A 26,827-nucleotide genomic window follows, 5' to 3' on the forward strand; every position below is an offset into this window, starting at 1 on the left:
AATTTTGTTTCTGGTGTCCTTTGACAGCTCTTTGGTCTTGGCCATAGTGGAGTTTGGAGTGTGACTGTTTGAGGTTGTGGACAGGTGTCTTTTATACTGATAACAAGTTCAAACAGGTGCCATTAATACAGGTAACGAGTGGAGGACAGAGGAGCCTCTTAAAGAAGAAGTTACAGGTCTGTGAGAGCCAGAAATCTTGCTTGTTTGTAGGTGACCAAATACTTATTTTCCACCAGAATTTGCTAATAAATTAATTAAAAATCCTACAATGTGATTTTCTGGAGAAAAAAAATCTCAATTTGTCTGCCATAGTTGACGTGTACCTATGATGAAAATTACAGACCTCTCTCATCTTTTTAAGTGGGAGAACTTGCACAATTGGTGGCTGACTAAATACTTTTTTTCCCCACTGTACATGGTCCATGCCAGCTGGGGTTCATGTTCAGCTGACATTCCCAACTCTTCTCTAAGACATTCACACACACAGGCACCATATGTTGTCTATTTGATTCCCTGATCATACTGCGTATGTCTATATAAATGGTATGTGTAATACAGTAGATTATTTTTATTTTTTTAATGTTTAATACATAGAGGAACCGTAATATGTATAACAGTATAGGCATTTTACTGATGATTGACCCACCTAACAAAATCACACACTATTTTATATGACTTAATTTAACCACCATTTTGGTAGATTTGTATTGCACATAGTTAATAGATGGCATATGAGACAGACTTTATAAGAATATGACACATTAATTGTACATTTCAAGGTCCAATTGCACATCAGTATACACCATTGTGGAGAGGTGAGAAGGTAAACTACAAAACAACTTAACAGTATTAGTGACGAGTGTGAATACATTAGGGCATATATAGCAATAACAATACAATACTCATATAAAACACTTCCTGCATGATATCCAACACATACAATACAGCATAACACTTGCAGCTCTAGTACTTGTAACCAAGTGAACACCCTGGGAAAAAGTGATTTGACTTTCTTAATTGACAGTAAGTCAATTGTATTGGAGTTAGAACATTGACGGGTAGATTGTATTCATGAACATTTTTGAATTTTAACACCACAATTTTATAGAACACATTGTATACATTCCTACTTGTGGTAACTATAGCTATTATTCTGTACATACCATATACACATATTACATAGTTAAACCAACAAAAGACAAGGACATTCATTCTGAGCAAATGTCAAACTTGGGTTGAGCAATATGAATTCTCTTTCATCAATGTTTTAAAGACACGCTCCGGAACTCTGCCGACTACTAAGCATTTTTTAAACATCCCACATTGGGCTGGATGTGTCAATGTGTAGTTCATACATTCATAATCTATGAGCAGAATGACTGTCTTACCTCAATTTTCCATGAAATCCCTAGTTTGAAAAGCTGTGCTGGTCCATTTTCCCTACACGTGGGACAGTTTGATTTCAACCAATGAGCTTCAACCCCTCGCCATATTAGTGACAGCTAGCAAGAGGCACATCATGCACCACAGCAGAGCGATGACACGTTGCGCATACAGCATCTGCACATGAACTGACATAGTATGCCATTTTCTGGGACTTTTGGCTTGTGAGAGCTACTTTCAGAACTACTGGCTAAAAGGTATACAAAAGTACTGGAGAATCTCTTTAATTATTATTGAAAATAGTTTGAATATGGAATCTGAATAGGAATCCTTTCCAGTGACATCTATGCCTCTTCTTTAGTTGCTGGTTTGTAGATAACGTTCTGTCTGGAGTCCTTTTTGATACTGCAGAGAAAGGAAATACATACACTTAGTCTACAACACATGTACCTGCAGCCTGTGTCCTCTGCTTAACTCAGTGGCATAAGAGTGTACTTGTAGCCCGTATGAATGACATAACAATGGTCAATATTGACCAGTTTATATACACTGTATGTGTACGTATAGCTGTATGTATAGTATGCAGAGGGTCCAATCGTTAGAAAACATGACGAATCCCGGAATCAAGGGAACAGAGGGTCACGATACGACTTATTCTTATTTAAACAATCTTTGACAAAATACATTTTGGTCTTTGACAAAGGACATTTGGTCTTCAGCAATAAACATACGTTGCACACCAAAACAGAGGAATCTTTCCATGGATATTTGGTTTTATGATTGGACAGGCCAGCCAAAGACTGTCTTCATTCTGGAAAATGCCGGGAACAACACCAGAACTCATCATTCGTCAGAAATGAGAAGAACAGGAGTCTTACTTACACAGAGTATTTTTTACGCTGTTGGTATGCGTAGAGCGTGAATAGCAGCAAGGTGACGGCAAAGAGAGCTCCAAAGGCTATGGCCAAGATATCTCCTGTAAATCAAGAGATACATTTGATGTTTACCATGTAGATGTTACTTATGAACCTACCTTAATAGGGCAGTTTCAAACCAATTCTGAATTTTTAAAGTTTAACATAATCAGTAATCAATTACATATTCAGTGTTTAAATTCATTTAAATACTGTGTAAAAAGTGAATAAATTGGAAAGTATTTAGACCGTTTAAAAATGTATTTCTTAGATTTAGATAGAAGTTGTGCATGTTGGATTTGTATTACTGTTGAGCACAGCTTACCTCTTGCCAGGCCCTCTTCAGGAACATGAAAAAGAGAGGGACATGTATATTAAAACATGTAAAACTGACCTTACCCCCACAAGTAAACTGTCCTACACATAAACAGTCTGTGTTCTTGCCACACAGGTAAGGTCAGCATGGTGAACATATAACATCAGCTCAGAGCACAAGGCCTTGTTTAACTGATACGTACAATCTACATCTAAAGTTTCCCCTAGGCACAGATCTAGGATCAGCTTTCCCTTCCCCAATCCTAACCTTAACCATTAATGGGGGAAATGTAAAACTGGCCCAAGATCAGCGTCTTGGAGCAACTTCACTCTACTCCGATAACAGTGTACCTTTACAACTCAAAGCCAGTGACATCGATCACGTCAATAATGAAAAGTCAAGGTGCTGTGTACACACTACATAGCACACACAGGACTCCAGTTATCTGCATGGCAAACAGCCTAAGAGCATGTTCAATGAAACATTAAGACAAGGGAGCATGGCTACCATGTGCCACCTGCCCTTATAAAATCCATGTACGTCCAGACAATCCTTTTCCTATGCACCACCAGCGTTTTAGCTTGGTCCCAGATCTGTTTGTGCACCACCAGCGTTTTAGCTTGGTCCCAGATCTGTTTGTGCACCACCAGCGTTTTAGACTGGTCCCAGATCTGTTTGTGCACCACCAGCGTTTTAGACTGGTCCCAGATCTGTTTGTGCTCATGTCAGCTACTTGTTAACTCCTTGTCACTCTTTGTCATGCCAAACAATGTTGAAATGATAGCACAAACTGATCTGGGATCAGGCTACCATCTTTTTTTAAAATGGATGACAATTGGTGCCTGCATAGTCAACACGATTATCAAATCAAATCACATTTTATTTGTCAAGTGCCGAATACAACAGGTTATCCTTACAGTGAAATGCTTACTTACAAGCCCTTAACCAACAATGCAATAAAATAACAGTAGCGAGGCTATATACAGGGGGTACCGGTACAGAGTCAATGTGCGAGGGCACAGCTTAGTTGAGGTAATATGTACATGTAGGTAGAGTTAAAGTGACTATGCATTGATAATAAACAGACAGTAGCGCTTGCCGTGCAGTTGCAGAGAGAACAGTCTATGACTAGGGTGGCTGGAGTCTTTGACAATTTTTAGAGTCTTCCTCTGACACCGCCTGGTATAGAGGTCCTGGATGGCAGGAAGCTTGGCCCTAGTGATGTACTGGGGATTATTAGCCCACATTTAAACGAAATGGTTGTCCTTACATTTCTAGTCTCTCGGTGCTCCGCATGACAGCGGCTGTGAGAAGGGACTATTGTACATCATATAACTCCAGAGTCGTCAGAGTTGGACTTTTTAAAATCATACTAAAAATAGTCTTTGGACTTATAATACTTTGCTTACTGGATGGCCCAGTTGATGGCCCTTCACTGTTAGAGGCATCAGTCTCCGACAAGGTGTTGATAGAGATACTTGGACGTCCTGCAACTGCAAGCAAAAACAATGACTTATCTCAATGTCAACGGGAATAGATAGAAAGTACAATAATAATAATAATATTAATAACAATAATAACAATACTCTATCAATGTGAAAAGTGTAGTGGTGAGAAGAACATGAATGAATGAATAAATTACAGAATTCCCTAGATTCGACCACCTGTGGCCTCTCATGCAACCGTCACACCAATAATATGAGATGTATCATGTAGAAGGAATTTTCAGATTTTCTTGTGAACTGGTGCCGAAGGTTGTGTGTTATCACGCAATACCTCTGCCTTTGAGTGGTGAGTTTGTCTCTGAAAGATAAGTACTCCCAACCTTTACAAGGTCATGCATGAACCCACGTGACATGAAGTATGTACCTGACAGCGAGGTTGCCTAAGGTGGAACACACGTCAAGTGTACATAGGGGGGGACGATGTTTACTAACCGACTATGGTGGGAGTGTCCGTGAACGAGGCGAGGACGTGTCTCCCGTGTAGAAGCTGAGGTGCTCTGAAGTTCTTGGTCAGGTGCTGGTGTTGGCCTGCTTTCAGGGTGTCCTCCAGAGCAGCCAACTGGAGAACAACACAACATGGACACCGTCAACATGGAGATCCATTACCAGATTGTAGATTGAAGATAGATTCTACTGTTATGTTCAGCCCACATGACCCACACAGTTTTCAAACAGATTACCAGATCATTGAATTGAATAAATGACTAGAACAAATTAAAACAGTATCTAGTAGTGCTCTTTCTAAATGCTCTGTCTAAATCTCTCTTGTTTGAAGATCTATTTTTAGACATGAAAATACAGACATACAGTACTTGTAGTTGTGGATCGCTTGTACTCTCCAGGAGGTATACATGATGCAAGTCAATCTGTAACTCTCCAGGAGGTATACATGATGCAAGTCAATCTGTAACTCTCCAGGAGGTATACATGATGCAAGTCAATCTGTAACTCTCCAGGAGGTATACATGATGCAAGTCAATCTGTAACTCTCCAGGAGGTATACATGATGCAAGTCAATCTGTAACTCTCCAGGAGGTATACATGATGCAAGTCAATCTGTAAATCAATCTCCAGAGTCATAGTAGGTTGGTGACCGACCTGCCTCCTGGACACTATGGTGGTATCATTACTGACCTGCCTCCTGGACACTATGGTATCATTACTGACCTGCCTCCTGGACACTATGGTATCATTACTGACCTGCCTCCTGGACACTATGGTATCATTACTGACCTGCCTCCTGGACACTATGGTATCATTACTGACCTGCCTCCTGGACACTATGGTGGTATCATTACTGACCTGCCTCCTGGACACTATGGTGGTATCATTACCGACCTGCCTCCTGGACACTATGGTGGTATCATTACTGACCTGCCTCCTGGACACTATGGTGGTATCATTACTGACCTGCCTCCTGGACACTATGGTATCATTACTGACCTGCCTCCTGGACACTATGGTGGTATCATTACCGACCTGCCTCCTGGACACTATGGTGGTATCATTACTGACCTGCCTCCTGGACACTATGGTGGTATCATTACTGACCTGCCTCCTGGACACTATGGTATCATTACTGACCTGCCTCCTGAACACTATGGTATCATTACGGACCTGCCTCCTGGACACTATGGTATCATTACTGACCTGCCTCCTGGACACTATGGTGGTATCATTACTGACCTGCCTCCTGGACACTATGGTATCATTACTGACCTGCCTCCTGGACACTATGGTATCATTACTGACCTGCCTCCTGGACACTATGGTGGTATCATTACTGACCTGCCTCCTGGACACTATGGTATCATTACTGACCTGCCTCCTGGACACTATGATATCATTACTGACCTGCCTCCTGGACACTATGGTGGTATCATTACTGACCTTCCTCCTGGACACTATGGTGGTATCATTACTGACCTGCCTCCTGGACACTATGGTATCATTACTGACCTGCCTCCTGAACACTATGGTATCATTACGGACCTGCCTCCTGGACACTATGGTATCATTACTGACCTGCCTCCTGGACACTATGGTGGTATCATTACTGACCTGCCTCCTGGACACTATGGTATCATTACTGACCTGCCTCCTGGACACTATGGTATCATTACTGACCTGCCTCCTGGACACTATGGTGGTATCATTACTGACCTGCCTCCTGGACACTATGGTATCATTACTGACCTGCCTCCTGGACACTATGATATCATTACTGACCTGCCTCCTGGACACTATGGTGGTATCATTACTGACCTTCCTCCTGGACACTATGGTGGTATCATTACTGACCTGCCTCCTGGACACTATGGTGGTATCATTACTGACCTGCCTCCTGGACACTATGGTGGTATCATTACTGACCTGCCTCCTGGACACTATGGTATCATTACTGACCTGCCTCCTGGACACTATGGTATCATTACTGACCTGCCTCCTGGACACTATGGTATCATTACTGACCTGCCTCCTGGACACTATGGTGGTATCATTACTGACCTGCCTCCTGGACACTATGGTATCATTACTGACCTGCCTCCTGGACACTATGGTATCATTACTGACCTGCCTCCTGGACACTATGGTGGTATCATTACTGACCTGCCTCCTGGACACTATGGTATCATTACTGACCTGCCTCCTGGACACTATGGTATCATTACTGACCTGCCTCCTGGACACTATGGTGGTATCATTACTGACCTGCCTCCTGGACACTATGGTGGTATCATTACTGACCTGCCTCCTGGACACTATGGTGGTATCATTACTGACCTGCCTCCTGGACACTATGGTGGTATCATTACTGACCTGCCTCCTGGACACTATGGTGGTATCATTACTGACCTGCCTCCTGGACACTATGGTGGTATCATTACTGACCTGCCTCCTGTACACTATGATATCATTACTGACCTGCCTCCTGGACACTATGGTATCATTACTGACCTGCCTCCTGGACACTATGGTGGTATCATTACTGACCTGCCTCCTGGACACACGCTCTTGTTGGCTGGTCCTCACTACATGTTCGTCGTCAAACCCACTGGCTCCAGGCCATCTATAAATCACTGCTAGGCAAATCCCCGCCTTATCTTAGCTCATTGGTCACCATAGCAGCACCCACCCGTAGTCTGCGCTCCAGCAGGTATATCTCACTGGTCATTCCCAAAGCCAACACCTCCTTTGGCCGCCATTCCTTCCAGTTCTCTGCTGCCAATGACTGGAACGAATTGCAAAAATCTCTGAAGCTGGACACTCTTATCTCCCTCACTAACTTTAAGCATCAGTTGTCAGAGCACCTTACCGATCACTGCACCTGTACACAGCCCATCTGAAATTAGCCCACCCAACTACCTCATCCCTATATTGTTATTTATTTAGCTCTTTTGCACCCCAGTATCTCTATTTGCACATAATCTCTTGCACATCTAGCATTCCAGTGTTAATACTATTGTAATTATTTTGCACTATAGCCTATTTATTGCCTTACCTCCATAACTTGCTACATTTGCACACACTGTATATATATTTTCTGTTGTATTTTTGACTTTATGTTTTTTACCCCATATGTAACTCTGTGTTGTTTTTATCGCACTGCTTTGCTTTATCTTGGCCAGGTCGCAGTTGTAAATGAGAACTTGTTCTCAACTGGCTTACCTGGTTAAATAAAGGTTAAATAAAAAAATAAAAAAAACACTATGGTGGCATCATTACTGACCTGCCTCCTGGACACTATGGTGGCATCATTACTGACCTGCCTCCTGGACACTATGGTATCATTACTGACCTGCCTCCTGGACACTATGGTGGTATCATTACTGACCTGCCTCCTGGACACTATGGTATCATTACTGACCTGCCTCCTGGACACTATGGTATCATTACTGACCTGCCTCCTGGACACTATGGTATCATTACTGACCTGCCTCCTGGACACTATGGTGGCATCATTACTGACCTGCCTCCTGGACACTATGATGGTATCATTACTGACCTGCCTCCTGGACACTATGGTGGTATCATTACTGACCTGCCTCCTGGACACTATGGTGGTATCATTACTGACCTGCCTCCTGGACACTATGATGGTATCATTACTGACCTGCCTCCTGGACAGTATGGTGGTATCATTACTGACCTGCCTCCTGTACACTATGGTGGTATCATTACTGACCTGCCTCCTGTACACTATGATATCATTACTGACCTGCCTCCTGGACATTATGGTGGTATCATTACTGACCTGCCTCCTGGACACTATGGTATCATTACTGACCTGCCTCCTGGACACTATGGTATCATTACTGACCTGCCTCCTGGACACTATGGTGGTATCATTACTGACCTGCCTCCTGGACACTATGGTGGTATCATTACTGACCTGCCTCCTGGACACTATGGTGGTATCATTACTGACCTGCCTCCTGGATACTATGGTATCATTACTGACCTGCCTCCTGGACACTATGGTGGTATCATTACTGACCTACCTCCTGTACAATATGGTGGTATCATTACTTACCTGCCTCCTGGATACTATGGTATCATTACTGACCTGCCTCCTGTACACTATGGTGGTATCATTACTTACCTGCCTCCTGGATGCTATGGTATCATTACTGACCTGCCTCCTGGACACTGTGATGGTCTCATTGAACATGGTCCAGTTGACTGTTTGGAAGCAGGGTGGAGTGGTAAGGGAGCCGTTATATCTGTAGAAGTGATCCAGCTTGTTTGGCAAAAGATGACGGACATTGAAGGCGGGGATCTCAGTGTTAGACTCTGGAAAGGTGTAAAACAGTTAATCAACTGTGTGGACCATGTGGGTCCTTAAGCTGCCATTTTGTTTCTCATGAATGTTTATGTCTCTCCTTTTGTTGTGAATCTCTTTTAACGCACTGCAATTTCTGTATGGAATACACATTTCTGTGAAAACTGACACTAAAGTACTATCTAACCTAATCTAATCAATAAGAACGTGAGAAACGCCATGGGGGTTCTTAGTCATCTGTTGTGGACAGACGCACATAAATGCTAACTCCCGTTCGCATAAACTGGTAGCATAGCTAGCATACAGAAATCGGTGGTGGTAGTCAAAGTCATTTTTAACTGTAATGCAGTTCGGGATCTTTCTCCCACTGCATCCATCTTTCCCCAACGCGTTTCCATGGCAATTTCCATTGTTTTGGTTGAGTTCCATTGACCTCTTTCCGCATCTATGGAAAGGGAAGCTTGCCACAAGAAGTGGAGGCAGTTGCAGGACAAGCTCGTAAAGGTAAATGAAGGTTTGAAGTGGAGATGCAGGTGGGAAAACTTTGCCGCCTTTTTACTTAATGCCATCTTGGCTGAGTTCCTACGTCAAGCACCAGGAAATGGACTCCAACATCTGAGAAAAGGTAAGGTCTTGTCTTTTCGTTTAGCCAGTTGCTCGTAATTAGCTGGATGGCTATAGAGATTAGCCCTGAATCTCTACGAGTGGTGCGGTGCAGACCAATTTATTGAATGCGTATGACAGCTCCCCGAAGCGCAAGAAGTATGACTGCTCTGACTTCTGCAGATGTCGAATCGCCGTAAATGCTGCACGGCCATAAATCGGCTGTGCACAGATTTCGCTGTCACTGATCTATTGGACAAATCACAATTTCACAGGTGTTCACATCTTTTCAGAAGGGGAGGGGACATTTGGCCATTGCTTAGGCTGAGAGTCAGGGCTGGGGTCAATTCCAATTCAATTCTTGAATTCACTCATGAAGTGGAGAATTTAATTTGAATTTAATTTGAATTTCAACAATCTTCAAGTTATGGAATTGGAATTAGACTGTTTGGACTGTTTGAATTGGAATTTAATTGGAATTCAATATTTGTAAATTTCCCAGTTAATGGAATTAATGCACTTAGTATCAACAATTTACTATAGGATTTGTTTTAAATAATTTCAACTTGTATGTATATATTTCCATTATAGCTAGGCTGTCTGAAAAGTAACATGATCAGCCTGAAAGCCTGAGGGAATTGAATTTGATCTAGAATTCATAGAATTGTTGGGGATAATACTAAAGTGGGAATTGAATTCTTGGAATTTACCTAACATTTGAATTGAGAGGAATTCAATTATCTCTGAATTCAAAGACTGACCTGGAATTTAATTGAATTAAATGGAATTTACATGGAGCGGGAATTGAATTAGAATAGAATTTGCAGAATTGACCCCAACCCTGCTGAGAGTTTCTGTTTAAGGGGGTGAAGACTTTGCTCATCTTGTTAGCATCTTTTCTCATATATCTCTGATACAATTATGCAAGATTTTAGTTCTGGGTTTCCGAGATTAGGTTCTCAGTAATAAAGTGCTATTTAATTTTCAGTAAATTCTCTTGCTATGTTCATTTGTGACCTAGAAAGCATAAATGAGAAAACAGTCTCCAATCTGTTGGAGACAACACGAGGACATTTCAAGAAAGGAGTATGTAAACTACATCTAGCGTTGGTAGTACACAATGTTTTGGCCACAAAACATTGTCTTTGGCTAGAGGCGTATCCCGGGGTTACCTTCAATGCTAACATCAGTGAGTGCAGACAGGATCTTTTCATAGTTGTCATTCTCATGAAGACCAATCTAAATAAAAAAGAGTCAGGAAGAATCCTATTAAAGTGATTACTTTTGTATAAAATATTTAATAATCTTGAGGATTCTCCTGATTAATGTCTGTTTTTAAGTGTGTGAAATTTAAAACAAATGTCTTATCCTAGAATCTTATCCAATAGTGGTGTATGAAAATAGACTAATAAAACTTCAAACCTTTGAGTCACCATGATGAGTTATTATGAGGGTACTGGTATACAGTGGGGAAAAAAAGTATTTAGTCAGCCACCAATTGTGCAAGTTCTCCCACTTAAAAAGATGAGAGAGGCCTGTAATTTTCATCATAGGTACACGTCAACTATGACAGACAAAATGAGAATAAGAAAATCCAGAAAATCACATTGTAGGATTTTTTATGAATTTATTTGCAAATTATGGTGGAAAATAAGTATTTGGTCAATAACAAAAGTTTCTCAATACTTTGTTATATACCCTTTGTTGGCAATGACACAGGTCAAACGTTTTCTGTAAGTCTTCACAAGGTTTTCACACACTGTTGCTGGTATTTTGGCCCATTCCTCCATGCAGATCTCCTCTAGAGCAGTGATGTTTTGGGGCTGTCGCTGGGCAACACGGACTTTCAACTCCCTCCAAAGATTTTCTATGGGGTTGAGATCTGGAGACTGGCTAGGCCACTCCAGGACCTTGAAATGCTTCTTACGAAGCCACTCCTTCGTTGCCCGGGCGGTGTGTTTGGGATCATTGTCATGCTGAAAGACCCAGCCACGTTTCATCTTCAATGCCCTTGCTGATGGAAGGAGGTTTTCACTCAAAATCTTTGAGCCCTTTGACAGCTCTTTGGTCTTGGCCATAGTGGAGTTTGGAGTGTGACTGTTTGAGGTTGTGGTCTTTTATACTGATAACAAGTTCAAACAGGTGCCATTAATACAGGTAACGAGGGGAGGACAGAGGAGCCTCTTAAAGAAGTTACAGGTCTGTGAAAGCCAGAAATCTTGCTTGTTTGTAGGTGACCAAATACTTATTTTCCACCATAATTTGCAAATAAATTCATTAAAAATCCTACAATGTGATTTTCTGGAAAAAAAAATCTCAATTTGTCTGTCATAGTTGACGTGTACCTATGATGAAAATTACAGGCCTCACTCATCTTTTTAAGTGGGAGAACTTGCACAATTGGTGGCTGACTAAATACTTTTTTCCCCCACTGTAATTCAACATGTCTGGAATAACTTACCCCGATGAAGCCCCCTAATACAGCCAGGCCATCTGATTTGGTGGCTGCCTCTGACAGATTTGCATATTTAGAGTTGTAATGAACAACGTGGATCTGGGAAGAGAAGCACAGGAACATGTCAGTCACTGTTTGGCACAGTATTATTTAGAGCCATGATTGCACGGAACTCCCTTCCATCTCCTATTGCTCAAGTGAACAGCAAACGTGGTTTCAAAAATCCGACAAAGCAACACCTCTCCCCTATTTGACCTAAATATTTTGTGTGCATGTACTGATATGTAGGCTATGTGTAAGTGATGGCCTAGATGCTACTGAATATAAATGTAATATATGAAAATGTAAATGTTAAAAGCCTAGAATAGTAGGCTTCTTTTCTCAGTATTGAGTCAGTACAGAACCTTTTTCTTGTTTTACATTTCTGTAGTTCTGTCCTTGAGCTGTTCTTGTCTATGTTCTGCATTATGTCATTATTCATGTTTTGTGTGGACCCCAGGAAGAGTAGCTGCTGCTTTCACAACAGCTAATGGGGATCCTAATAAAATACAAAAAATGTTGTGTTGTCGTGTCAGTGTTGTCTTGTTGTCTTGTCAGTGTTGTTGCTTTTAGTATGTTGACTATCAGCCACATGCCAAAGACAATTTCCCATCTTTACATATACATTTGATGGACAATGAAAGGATTTTGAGTTGAAACTAATTGAACCGGCAATAATTCTGGGCATTTTTCATTTCCGCAGTATTTCTGACTTCCTCACCTCCGCAGGGAAATGGACTTTATCTATGGTGTGTTCAGATCCTGGCACCTCTTTGGTCCCCCAGTGGAAATGCAGTTGGGCGGCCCGGAACTCGTTGTCAAACCCACTGACGATGCGCATAGTGTTGGGTAGAATCAGCTGCACTGGAGACACACACAGACCACAACACATCAAGCAACATGGAACTACTTCCGTCTGTTTAGCCTTTCCTGTGTAGAACCCTCTGCAAAGCCATCCACGTTTTAGTACAGCTTTATTAGGAAAAAATGTTGCCTAATAGATGTTGCCCGTACCTTCAATATAATGCATATTAGACAGCCAGGAACTTACAGGTATGGCCGTTGTTCAACAGTGTCAATGCTGAGCTATCTGTCAGATCGTAGCCCTCCAGTGTTATGGGTGGCAGGCTACGGTCATAGACGGCTCTCCTGGTATCAATGTCAATGGGAGACTGGGATTTTCCACTGCAGTGCAAGAACTCGGAGGACCAGGCCGCTTGATCTGTCAATAGGATGTGGGGAAATGATTAACAGAACAATGACCCTTCGGCAGTGTGACTTAGTTAATGATAAGACACAGCTCTCTTCTTATGAATACAAGTTTTTTGCACATGGGATTTACACAGTAAATCACGGAAGACAAATATGCATGACACTGCAAGTGTCACTGAAACTACGAACACCAGCAAGAAAGAGTTAGTAGTAAATCATGAAATAGTGATGCCCACCAGTAAATAGTGATGACCACCAGGAAATAGTGATGCCCACCAGTAAATAGTGATGACCACCAGGAAATAGTGATGACCACAAGGAAATAGTGATGAACACCAGGAAATAGTAATGAATAAGCTGTATACCGTCTTATTTAGCTCCAGTAGGATAATATTTGATTAATGATGTGGGAGTATTAATGTGTTTGGTTCAACACCTGTAACAAGAGGCTATAAATTAAAGTTCATGATCACAACCAGTCATGAAGAGATCAACAATAGCAAATACAATTATTATTATTATTATTATCAATAAACTGTTTTATAACTATCAAGCAATCTTAAGTCACTCTAATTTCACTCATTCAATTACATGATGGCTTGTTCTCACTGAGTAATACCAAGCAACAGGTACAAGATCGATCATGGAGGTGGACATTAACAGTGGGATGTTCCACTCATATCAATGAAGACTAGATGCTAAGTAAGGTGTCTTGAGTATTGGTAGAGTTCGCACCTGTGACTCACATTATGATCTTATTTTACCACCGTAACTAAAGCAAAACATGCTTATCTCCTATTACAGACTTGATAAGCCTTTCTTTGAGCGATAGAAAAAGAAACTTGTGTTGGTAACTGATAGTTGGACTGATAAAGCAGATGACCCTGTGCAGAGAGAAGGATACAGTGCATGTACAGTTGAAGTCGGAGATTTACATACACCTTAGACAAAAACATTTAAACTCAGTTTTTCACAATTCCTGACATTTAATCCTAGTAAAAATTGTCTTAGGTCAGTTAGGATCACCACTTTATTTTAAGAATGTGAAATGTCTGAATAATTGTAGAGAGAATTATTTATTTCAGCTTTTACTTCTTTCATCACATTCCCAGTGGGTCAGAAGTTTACATACACTCAATTAGTATTTGGTAGCATTGCCTTTAAATTGTTTAACTTGGGTCAAACGTTTCGGGTAGCCTTCCACAAGCTTCCCACAATAAGTTGGGTGAATTTTGGCCCATTCCTCCTGACAGAGCTGATTTAACTGAGTCAGGTTTGTAGGCCTCCTTGCTCGCACACACTTTTTCAGTCCTGCCACACATTTTCTATAGGGTTGAGGTCAGGGCTTTTTGATGGCCACTCTAATACCTTGACTTTGTTGTCCTTAAGCCATTTTGCCACAACTTTGGAAGTATGCTTGGGGTCATTGTCCATTTGGAAGACCCATTTGCGACCAAGCTTTAACTTCCTGACTGATGTCTTGAGATGTTGCTTCAATATATCCACATATTTTTCCTTCCTCATGATGCTATGACGAGGTGTGAAAGAAGGAGTCAGGCGCAGGAGGTAAAATCCAGAGTCCAGAGTTTAAACCGTTTGCATAAATCAAACGCCCCAAGCGTCAAACGAAACTGTACAAGGGAAAACATCCACCTTGGCAATAACACAGTGAAATGTAGTTCAACCGAGCTACACGCACGCACTCACAACAAAACAATCACTCACAAAGACAAGGGGAACAGAGGGAACACTTATACACATACTAATAAGGGGAATGAGCACCAGGTGTGTGTGATTGACAAGACACGACAAGTGGAGTGATGAGAATGGGATCGGCAGTAGCTAGTACTCCGGTGACGACGAACGCCGAAGCCTGCCCGAACCAGGAGGGGGGGCAGCCTCGGCGGAAGTCATGACAGTACCCCCCCCCCCCCCCCCCCCCCCGATGCGCGGCTCCAGCAGTGCGTCGACCCCGGCCTCGGGGACGGCCAGGAGGACGCGGAGCAGGGCGAGTTGGATGGCGACGGTGGAAATCCCTCAACAGGGAGGGATCGAGGATGTCCCGCCTTGGGACCCAGCACCGTTCCTCCGGACCGTACCCCTCCCACTCCACGAGATACTGAAGGCCCCCCACCCGACGCCTCGAATCCAGGATGGAATGGACCGAGTACGCCGGGGCCCCCTCAATGTCCAGAGGAGGCGGAGGAACCTCCCGTACCTCAGACTCCTGGAGCGGACCAGCTACCACCGGCCTGAGGAGAGACACATGAAACGAGGGGTTAATACGGTAATCAGGGGGAGTAACAACCTGTATGTCACCTCGTTTATTCTCCTCAGGACTTTAAATGGCCCCACAAACCGGCGGACTCAGCTTTCAGCAGGGCAGGCGGAGGGGCAGATTCCGGGTCGAGAGCCAGACTCGATTCACCGGTACGAACACCGGGCCTCCCAGCATTGGCCTTCTGACGACGCACAGCGCACTGGAGGCGAACGTGGGCAGTGTCCCAAGTCTCCTCCGCACGCCGAAACCAGTCATCCACCGCGGGAGCCTCGGTCTGGCTCTGGTGCCACGGTGCTAACCCAAAACACATTGGAAGAGTGTTAGGTTAGTGGAGGAGTGGCGGAGAGAGTTCTGAGGATATTCTGCCCATGGCAGGAACACCGACCACTCCCCCGGCAAGGTCCTGACAGTAGGTCCGCAGGAACCTACCCACATCTTGATTCACCCTTTCCACCTGCCCATTGCTCTCGGGGTGAAAACCAGAGGTCAGGCTGACCGAGACCCCCAGACGTTCCATGAACGCCTTCCAGACTCTAGACGTGAACTGGGGACCTCGGTCGGACACTATATCCTCTGGTACCCCGTAGTGCCGGAAGACGTGAGTAAACAGAGCCTCCGCAGTTTGTAGGGCCATGGGGAGACCGGGCAGAGGAAGGAGACGGCAGGACTTTGAAAAGTGGTCCACAATGACCAGGATCGTGGTGTTACCTTGGGAGGGGGGAAGATCAGTGAGAAAATCAATACTCAGGTGAGACCATGGTCGTTGTGGAACTGGTAAAGGTTGTAGCTTACCCGCTGAGAGGTGCTTGGGTGCCTTACTCTAGGTGCACACTGAGCATGAGGAAACATACACCCTCACGTCCTTAGCCAAGGTAGGCCACCAGTACTTCTCGGTCAGGCAGCGCATTGTACGACCGATACCTGGATGACCAGAGGAGGGTGACATGTGTGCCCAGTAGATCAGACGATCACGGATAAGCGCAGGCACGTACTGCAGCCCAGCTGGACACTGCAGTGGAGATGGATCTGTGCGTAATGCCTGCGCTATATCTGCGTCCATCGCCCATCCTACCAGCGCCACAATGCATGAGGCCGGGAGTATGGGGGTGTTGTCTCTGGTGCTCTCCTCTGTGTCATACAGCCGAGACAGTGCGTCTGCCTTCACGTTCTTCGTACCCGGAATGTATGAGAGTGCGAAATCAAACCGGGTGAAGAAGAGGGCCCACCTTGCCTGGCGAGGATTCAGCCTCCTCGCTGCCCGAATGTACTCCAGGTTACGGTGGTCTGTCCAGACGAGGAAAGGGTGTTTCGCCCCTTCGAGCCAATGTCTCCACACCGTCAAAGCTCAGACAACAGCCAACAGCTCCCGATCACCAATGCCATAATTCTGCTCAGCCGAGCTGAGCTTCTTAGAAAATAAGGCACGGGGCGGAGCTCGGGTGGCGTGCCCGAGCGTTGGGATAAGACAGCTCCTATCCCTACCTCGGACGCATCCACCTCCACTACGAACGGTAGTGATGGATCGGGGTGAGCCAGTACCGGGGCTGAGGTGAACAGACCCCGCAATCTACTGAATGCCAAATCAGCCTCAGCAGACCAGCGGAGCCGGGACGGCCCACCCTTCAACAAGGAGGTAATGACCTTGCCAAAACCCCGAATAAACCCTGAATAAACCTTCGATAGTAGTTGGCAAAGCCAAGGAAGCGCTGCACCTCCTTTACCGTGGTTGGAGTCGGCCAATTATGCACGGCTGCAATGCGGTCTCCGTCCATCTCCACTCCTGTGGTGGAATGCGATATCCGAGGAAGGAGATTGACTGCTGGAAAAACTCACACTTCTCTGCCTTGGCATAAAGATCATTTTCCAGCAGTCGGACCAGTACTTTGCGAACCAGGGACACATGCTCGGCGCGCGTAGCGGAATACACCAGGATGTCATCGATGTAGACCACCACACCACGACCAAGCATGTCCCGAAACACCTCGTTCACAAAGGACTGGAAAACGGATGGAGCATTCATCAAACCGTAGGGCATCACCAGGTATTCATAATGCCCCGAGATTGTGCTGAATGCTGTTTTCCACTCATCCCCTTCCCGAATACGCACCAGGTTGTAGGCACTCCTGAGGTCTACTTTGATGAAAAAACAGGCCCCATGCATTGACTCAATCACTGAAGGAATGAGGGGAAGAGGATAACTAAATCATACCGTCACATTATTCAGTGGTCGATAATCAATTCACGGGCATAAACCGCCATCTTTCTTCTTCACAAAGAAGAAACTCGAGGAGGCAGGTGAAGTGGAGGGACGTATATACCCCTGGCGCAGGGACTCGGTGACGTATATTTCCATAGCATCCGTTTCAGCCTGCGACAGGGGATACACAAGACTCCTGGGAGGTACAGCGTCTACCCGAAGGTTTATCGCGCAATCCCCCTCCCGATGAGGTGGTAATTTAGTCGCTTGCGTCTTGGAAAACGCGAGCACCAGATCATGGTATTCGGGGGGAATGCGCACGGTGGGGGTACCGTCTGGACTTTGTGGGGGTACCGCCTCCAGACCCAAAAGAACGTTGACTGCATCATAAGGTGGATTTTTCCTACGTGCCACCAGAGTGGCACTGTCGCTGTCCTCCTGCGCTCTCTCGACAGGCGGCTCCCCCCAGCTCCATCTGCTCGGGGTCAGAGTCGTCTGGAGTGGGAACGGGCAGACCCCTACCAGGACGTCCTCTGGCTGCTAGCAGATTGTCCAGGCGGATGGCCATGTCCACCAGTTGGGAGAACGATAGCATGGCATCCCGGCAGGCTAGCTCCCGTCGGACGTCCTCCCTTAGGTGGCACCGGAAATGGTCTATCAGGGCCCGCTCGTTCCACCCGGACCCCGCTGCCAGCGTCTGGAACTCCAGCGCGTAGTCCTGAGCGGTCCACGTCCCAGTCGTTCACCCTCAGGCTGGTGATCAAAAACGGCCCGAAAGAGGCGAGCAAACTCCCTGTAGTTATCCAACGTGGTACCACCTTCGTTCCATACCACGTTGGCCCACTCCAGGGCTCTCCCACAAAGGCAGGAAACGAGGACGGATACCTTCTCCCGCTCCCGGGGCTCCGGTCTGATGCTGGAGAAATACAACTCCAGTTGGAATAGGAATCCCTTACATCGCGCTGCAGTCCCGTCAAACGCCGGTGGCCTGGATATCTGGATCCCTCCAGGGGCTGGGGTGTAGGTGGCTGGATCCGGTTGAAGAGCTGGTCTCGATAGATCGGATCCTTTCCTCTCCAGGCATTCTACCACCTGTAGAACCCGATCCATCGCTTCCCCCATGCTGGCCAACATTGAGGAATGCTCCTGGACCCTTGCCACAACTCCAGGCATGCGGTCTTCTCCTGCTGTCTCCATATCGGGTGAGTGATTCTGTGACGAGGTGTGAAAGAAGGAGTCAGGCGCAGGAGGTAAAATACCGAAGTCCAGAGTTTAATCCATTTGCATAAATCAAATACCCCAAACTTCAAACGAAACTGTACAAGGGAAAACATCCACCTTGGCAATAACACAGTGAAATGTAGCTCAACCGAGCTACACGCACGCACTCACAACAAAACAATCACTCACAAAGACAAGGGGAACAGAGGGAACACTTATACACATACTAATTAGGGGAATGAGCATCAGGTGTGTGTGATTGACAAGACATGACAAGTGGAGTGATGAGAATGGGATCGGCAGTAGCTAGTACTCCGGTGACGACGAACGCCGAAGCCTGCCTGAACCAGGAGGGGGGGCAGCCTCGGCGGAAGTCTTGACAGATGCCATCTATTTTGTGAAGTGCACCAGTCCCTCCTACAGCAAAGCACCCCCACAGCATGATGCTGCCACCCCCGTGCTTCACGGTTGGGATGGTGTTCTTCGGCTTGCAAGCTACCCCCTTTTTCCTCCAAACATAACAATGGTCATTATGGCCAAACAGTTCTATTTTTGTTTCATCAGACCAGAGGACATTTCTCCAAAAAGTATGATCTTTGTCCCCATGTGCAGTTGCAAATCGTGGTCTGGCTTTTTTATTGGCGGTTTTGGAGCATTGGCTTCTTCCTCGCTGAGCAGCCTTTCAGGTTATGTCGATATAGGACTTTTGTACCTGTTTCCTCCAGCATCTTCACAAGGTCCTTTGCTGTTGTTCTGGGATTGATTTTCACTTTTCGCACCAAAGTAAGTTCATCTCTAGGAGACAGAACGCGTCACCTTCCTGAGTGGTATGACGGCTGCGTGGTCACATGGTGTTTATACTTGCGTACTATTATTTGTACAGATTAACGTGGTACCTTCAGGCGTTTGGAAATTGCTCCCAAGGATAAACCAGACTTGTGGAGGTCTACAATTCTTTTTTTGAGGTCTTGGCTGATTTCTTTTGATTTTCCCATGATGTCAAGCAAAGAGGCTCTGAGTTTGAAGGTAGGCCTTAAAATATATCCACAGGTACACCTTCAATTGACTCAAATGATGTCAATTAGCCTATCAGAAGCTTCTAAAGCCATGACATCATTTTCTGGAATTTTCCAAGCTGTTTAAAGGCACAGTCAATTTAGTGTATGTAAACTTCTGACCCACTTGAATTGTGATACAGTGAATTCTAAGTGAAATAATCTGTCTGTTGTCACGATCGTTACCGGATGAAGCGGACCAAGGCGCAGCGTGATAAGCATACATACTTTATTTGTACTGACACGAACAAAACAACAAACGAAACGTGAAGTCCTAGGTTATACAACACAAACCTTAACGGAACAAGATCCCACAAAACTAACATGCCAAAAGGCTGCCTAAGTATGGTCCCCAATCAGAGACAACGAGCTACAGCTGTCTCTGATTGGGAACCACCCTGGCCAACATAGATATAAACGATCTAGAACGAAAAACATAGAAAACTAAACAATGAAAAATCCACACCCTGGCTCAACATTTAAGAGTCCCCAGAGCCAGGGCGTGACATCTGTAAACAATTGCTGGAAAAATTACTAGTGTCATGCACAAAGTAGATGTCCCAACCGACTTGCCAAAACTATAGTTTGTTAACAAGAAATTTGTGGAGTGGTTGGAAAACGAGTTTTAATGACTCCAACCTAAGTGTATGTAAACTTCCGACTTGAACTGTATTCTCATACTACCAACGGTTGTGTATATTTACCTTCGTAGCCCCAGTGTCCACCATGAGGGACACCTGCAGAAAGGAGGGAAGAGGATTAATTAATCAGTGATTTGTATTGAAAGGCAGCAAAATAATATGAGCTGTGTGAATATGTGTATTTTAATTTGTGAGCTTATATTTGTACTGGTTACTAAAAAAGTGGCCTCTAAAAAAATTGAAATTATTAGAGAATAATAATTCAAACTTTTTAGTCTGGTAGTGGTTAAAGCTTCAGGTCAACAGGTTGTCTCAGGATCAGATATGTGGGAGCAAATAGCGGATCTTTACATATGTTGTCTATTAAAGTTTGTTGCAAATTATGCTTAAGCAATATCAGGCTATTGCAGCAACCAAACAGAAATTGACAAATGCATTTATCAAAACAATCAGTCAGCCACCAATTGTGCAAGTTCTCCCACTTAAAAACGAGTGGCTTCGTAAGAAGCATTTCAAGGTCCTGGAGTGGCCTAGCCAGTCTCCAGATCTCAACCCCATAGAACATCTTTGGAGGGAGTTGAAAGTCCGTGTTGCCCAGCGACAGCCCCAAAACATCACTGCTCTAGAGGAGATCTGCATGGAGGAATGGGCCAAAATACCAGCAACAGTGTGTGAAAACCTTGTGAAGACTTACAGAAAACGTTTGACCTGTGTCATTGCCAACAAAGGGTATATAACAAAGTATTGAGAAACTTTTGTTATTGACCAAATACTTATTTTCCACCATAATTTGCAAATAAATTCATTAAAAATCCTACAATGTGATTTTCTGGATTTTTTTTCTCATTTTGTCTGTCATAGTTGATGTGTACCTATGATGAAAATTACAGGCCTCTCTCATCTTTTTAAGTGGGAGAACTTGCACAATTGGTGGCTGACTAAATACTTTTTTCCCCCACTGTAGGCTTACCCAATACATATCAATTTACGAAAGTACATATTTAGGCATAACCATACAATTCTGGTCAACCATTCAGGATGTATTTCATCAGTGTATGTGCCTTAAATGGTTAACAGGAAGCAGCCAAATTCTAATCCAAGTTGAAAGAGCCATGTATCTGAGCACTTTGGTTTTGGATGACTCAGATATTTGCTTTTACTCTTTTAGCCACACACACAATCCCCACTGTATGCTCTTGTGTGAACGTGTCCATTATCAATCCCCACTGTATGCCCTTGTGTGAATGAGTCTATTATCCAGCCTGCCAGTAAAGGCGTCAGAAAGCTTCAGCTCGTCTGGCGCCTTGCGGAGAACCGAATGAGTGTACTCGCATACTCCCTTAAAAGACTTTCACTTGAAATACGTGAAAAAAGCGGCAATAGTACTGTTTGTCCATTTTGAGACGCCGTAGCTAGTATACACTTTCCTTAAAATAGTCAGAATTAATCTAAGATAACTAAAAAAATCTGTCATTAATTTTGACGTTTTTGCAGAGGAGATCTTAGTCACGAAATTTTACATCTAACTAGGATGTTTGGTGCAGTATTTCTCAATGAAATAATTTGCATGAAAACGAATCGTCTCTCGTTGAATGACAACAAATACTTTATTGAAGAATCCCTACTGTTGACCAATCACCGATGAAGGGGCGTAGACTTCGGCTACCGATTTCAGCTTGCCTCTAGAAAAATGGTTGTGTGCCCGAACAGCCGCAATTATTATTTTTTGAATCCAAAACTTCAAAGTGTCATAATATATGCACGAATAATTTCGAACTGTTTTGGCTGAGAAACACGCGGACACCTTAAGCCTTGCTCAGGGGGATCAGATGGGACAGAGAGCCATGTTCCTAAGAGGGCAGACGGATCCAAACAGCCTGATTGTAAAACTCTGGGTCATTGTTGCGTTACATGGCCCCTGAGCCACCAGGGAGACCGAGGGGACAGACTGGGCTCCATTATAGCTCCTCCGTCAGTTTCACCATTATGAGCATGTCATCACCTAAAGACATGCCTGATGATGATATCATCAGAATGCTGACATCACTAAAACCATGATTCAATTTGGAATACAGTTATCCCCCTTCAAGAATAGACCATAGGACTGGACTGAGGAATCTTAGTGAGAAGTTTGATGCATTGAACAACTGGCAGTGAGACTGGACTATGAAAACCTCACTGTGTCTGTCAAATACATACTTTAGGGAGGGAGGTGACCCTTAATTTAAGAAACCGGTAGTTCTGTGATGTGACGTGTTCAGACTTGATTTAGAAACGGGTGAGAAGTCACCCACTGCACACAGCCAGACTGAGTTGACTTTCAGTTTGATATAATTTTCTCAAAAGGTTTCAGTTTTTTTATTTTCATTTCAGTTTACTCTCTTTTTCCCCCTAGTTTTAGTTTACTATAACAACCTCGCCAACAAGTTTGGAGGGAACGTTCAGTTGATTCACCTGTCTGTTTGACTTACCACCCACTGAGAAAAGCCACAGGCAGAACCCCATGTTTAACACTTGGTCAGTAAATCATGAATTCAATATTTTACCCGAACATTGGTGATGCCTCTTTTTAATTCTACAGCCACCATGCTATTGGTTTGTGTGTTTCTGTGGTAGGTAGCCACACAGAAGACAGGAGTGTATTACTGGTATTGAGTCTGACACATGGTGGAAGGATTGGCTGATGAAATGCTGGACTGCACATTCTGAATCACTGCACCTTTTGCCAGGGCCAGGGCCTCTACGTGCCTTGGAAAACGTACAGTCAGGTCTTGTGGCAGAATGTGATGTGTGTGTGATTCGGAATGTGCAGTCTAACATTTAGTACGTCATTTCTTCCACAGTGTGTCAGTAGAACTAAAACCCTGATCCTGATGTCAGTATATATGAGTCATTTCAAATACATTTGACCTTATTAGTCCACCTCATCAGAGATCATTGCATTATTACGCCAAAAGATGGTAAAGAAGCATGAATTTGCTTTTATTTTTGGTAAGCTGTAATTTGACTTTTTTATTGCCCATAAGGTGGATGAACTAAGGTAATTCTGGAAATGATTAGTTAGGCTACAATGGTTAACATTTAATTGGGTGTAAATACTTTTCTATAAACGACTTTTCCAAATCCCACTGCATCTGATTATTGTATCAAAAGAAAGATAGTGTTGGAAATAAAAGTCCTTCCTATTCATAACAAGGATGTGTTAAAGTAAATGTTTAACCTTTCTTTAGACAGTTCAAAATACCAGCCAAATTTAGTTTCAAACAGCCACCATGGAAGCATGTCTCTGTGTGAAAATAAACAGAAGATGTGCTTGTTCTCACAAGTGCTTAATATGGATTAGTACACTCACTGTTTTGGTATTTGTAAACACTGAAACCCTAATAAGTTTGTTGGGCAACTTCCATCGATGCCAACAATCTTGTTTTAAAAGAGCTAAAGGATTCCTTGTTTTTGTCTTCAGGTATTTTCAAAGGTCTGATTATTTGTATGAAAGAATTGAACCGTTTCTTTTTTTTCTCTCACATGAGGCATGGGATGTTCTATCCAAATTGTCTGTCTATTTAGCAAAACACAGCATGTCCTTTAGGGACAGCTATCTTTTTGACATCCCTATTTTGCTTCATAAATCCAGTTAGAGAATGTTCATCCATAATCTTTACAAGGTTTTAGTTTTAGTCTTGTTCTTCATGAAAACCTTTCTCAGTCACATCAAAAACGTGTGTATAAAATCGTATGTATAATATTGACTAGATCCAATATTTGGGACCAGATGCTGCCAAGTCAAGTGTGTAGTCTACAGTGTCAACACTAGTCTTATGAGTGGAGACATGGTGTATAGAACGTGTCTTGCTGTCCCCACTTTGTGATTTCCTGTCAAAGACAGAGTGAGACAGCCACGATGAAACATATCTTTAGTTTAGTTATCAGTACTCCCAATACAGCACGTAGCCCAGTGACTGTGCCCGTATCCCCCACAAAATACCACAGAAGCCAACACCGTCGGCTGAGGAAAATCCTACTCGGGTAACTTTTTTCTGAGGTATTTTCTTTGGGGCCGAGCACTTAATTGTAAGCTGTCAGTAGAGTACAACTTGATGGAAATAGGTTTTACAGTGACAAAATTAAATCGTTTTAATTTAGAAATTGGGCTGCCATGGCATATTCATAAAGAGCCAACAATTGAACTTTACATGCCATGAGAAAAATGAATGTAAAATATGATTTTGAATCTTGAAATCCTTACTTTGATGAATCATGTATGCCTTTTCATGATGGAACATATCAAATCAAATCAAATGTTATTTGCCACAACAGGTGTGGACCTTATAGTGAAATGCTTACTTACAAGCCCTTAACCAACAATGCAGTTTTAAGAAAAATAAGTGTTAAGTAAAAACTAGTTTAAATCAAACAAATGGTACAATAGAATGGTTAAATACTGTATATTGCCTAATGTTATAATCTCAGGTGTAGGCTACCCCCTGTTGAAATCAAAGACATTGAACTAGGAAGCACTAAGTCGTCACTTGTTGGAATATAGTACTCTTGGTTATGACTCGCCATAAACAATATCCTCAAACTATTTGTTGAAATTTAAGATAATACTGTAGGTTATAACAAAATATATACACCTATCCCTGTCCCTGTATGTCTCATCCATTGTCCAAAGTCTAAAGGAAGGACTTGTTTATCTAGGTGGTAATTGCGTCTGACACATTTAGGAGACTTATCTGCACTGGGAAATTAACTTGAAGTGATCTGGAGGAGTGATTATGACAGTGGTGAAAAACACTGGCTCTATTTTCCTCGTGTTAAAACGCTTACCCACACACATCCGCAGCTTTGCCTAATCACTCTTACGGGCTTTAAAACACATGTTTTGGGTTAAAAAAATTGTTTAATTAACTGTAATCAAAACCAGTTTTATAAGACTTGCATAAAGGTGAAAAGTATTGCTGGAAAGTCTAGCTTTTGAATACAAACATGAGTAGCAGTCTTCATTGAGATGTTACAATAAAAAAAGCATTATTTAAAAAAATAAAAATACATGTATATCTAACCAAGTATTCAAATAAAAAAGTGAATCATGAATGAATCTCGAAATGAAGCGATGATGCAATACCAAAGACCTTGTCTGAAGGAACTGAAACCAGGTCCACTGTCCATTCAACACTTAGCCAATGTCTTCTGAAGCACCAAACACATCACACTACTACACACTACACACATCACACTACTAGTCCCCAAACATCGTAAAACATCCCATCTGACCAGTTGAAATAACACCACCTTGCTAGGGCAGTAGCAGCAACAACAACACTCACCTTTAGGATGATGCTCCCCGCTCTCCTTCTCACTGCTCCCGCCATCCTCCTCTTCGGAGGATGAGGAAGAGGAGGATGCATTTAGCACCAGACCATGGAGGAATAGGAGGGTGAGGAAGATCTTGAGAATCATCTGGTCAAGGTATTGTTGGTAGGATCTCCTGTGTCAAACAAGCACTGTGGCAGTTCTCTGGAAATGGTCTGTCAGGTCTACAGTTAAACTATGCAGGTCTACAGTTAAACAGGTCTACTGTCTGTCTGTTAGGTAGTCTACAGTTAGACTATGTAATGAAGTCTACTGTCTGTCTGTGTTCAGTCAAACAGTCTTTAGTGAGACAGTACCCAGCTAGTTATCAACCAAACACTCAATAATAATGTTGTCCTGAATAGAGAAATATTCAGCTAGGCAAGAGAGCAGGTTTCAACAGAGCACACTTAGCAATAAGGTAGAAGGAGTACGGTTGTCTTCAATATGCCGAGCTTCAGTCTTCAGACTCTTTCTCCACTCATTGACCTGTGTCTCCTCTACTTCTCCGTTACTGGATCCAGGGCCAGGTCATCTGTGCTGGGCTTTTTAAAGGCAACTCGGAGGACAGCCCAGCCACCAATCAGGAACCCAGGAGCTGCTCAAGGTGCCCGGTACATTCCCTGTTCTCCCCCACCTCTCTCCCTCCCTCTCTGCTGGACTAGACCCACACACAGGCACGGTCGGTCACACACACACACACAGACACACACACACACACACAGACACACACACACACACACACACACAGCCCCTATCTAATCTCCTGCCTTGTCACACTCTCTCTTTTTCTATCTCTCAGTCCCGATAGCTGTACAGAGCGAAGTCCAGAAGACTGCCCAGAGGAGGTGTGAGAGGGGGAGTTTGATG

At 43.6% G+C, this 26,827-nt stretch overlaps 2 protein-coding genes across 2 annotated transcripts; both read right to left on the reverse strand.

Moving 5' to 3' along the window:
• Positions 1 to 577: 577 nt before the first annotated feature.
• Positions 578 to 26,517, reverse strand: ca9 (carbonic anhydrase IX). Its single transcript, XM_084160718.1, has 11 exons — positions 25,933 to 26,517; positions 20,669 to 20,701; positions 13,050 to 13,220; positions 12,720 to 12,862; positions 11,966 to 12,058; positions 10,677 to 10,743; positions 8,755 to 8,912; positions 4,551 to 4,677; positions 4,014 to 4,106; positions 2,266 to 2,359; positions 578 to 1,788 (listed from the first exon to the last, which is right to left on the reverse strand). Exons 1-11 carry the CDS (start codon positions 26,063 to 26,065, stop codon positions 1,728 to 1,730), a joined length of 1,173 nt encoding a protein of 390 aa, XP_084016844.1. The 5' UTR covers positions 26,066 to 26,517; the 3' UTR covers positions 578 to 1,727.
• On the reverse strand, positions 6,340 to 8,352 carry LOC311128535 (uncharacterized protein; the record flags this gene model as incomplete). Its single annotated transcript, XM_084160726.1, has 4 exons — positions 6,340 to 6,354; positions 6,420 to 7,010; positions 7,044 to 7,112; positions 7,849 to 8,352. 4 exons carry the CDS (start codon positions 8,350 to 8,352, stop codon positions 6,340 to 6,342), a joined length of 1,179 nt encoding a protein of 392 aa, XP_084016852.1.
• Positions 26,518 to 26,827: the final 310 nt, after the last annotated feature.

Source organism: Coregonus lavaretus (genome assembly GCF_964263955.1).
Source record: "Coregonus lavaretus genome assembly, chromosome: 4".
NCBI lineage: Eukaryota > Metazoa > Chordata > Actinopteri > Salmoniformes > Salmonidae > Coregonus > Coregonus lavaretus.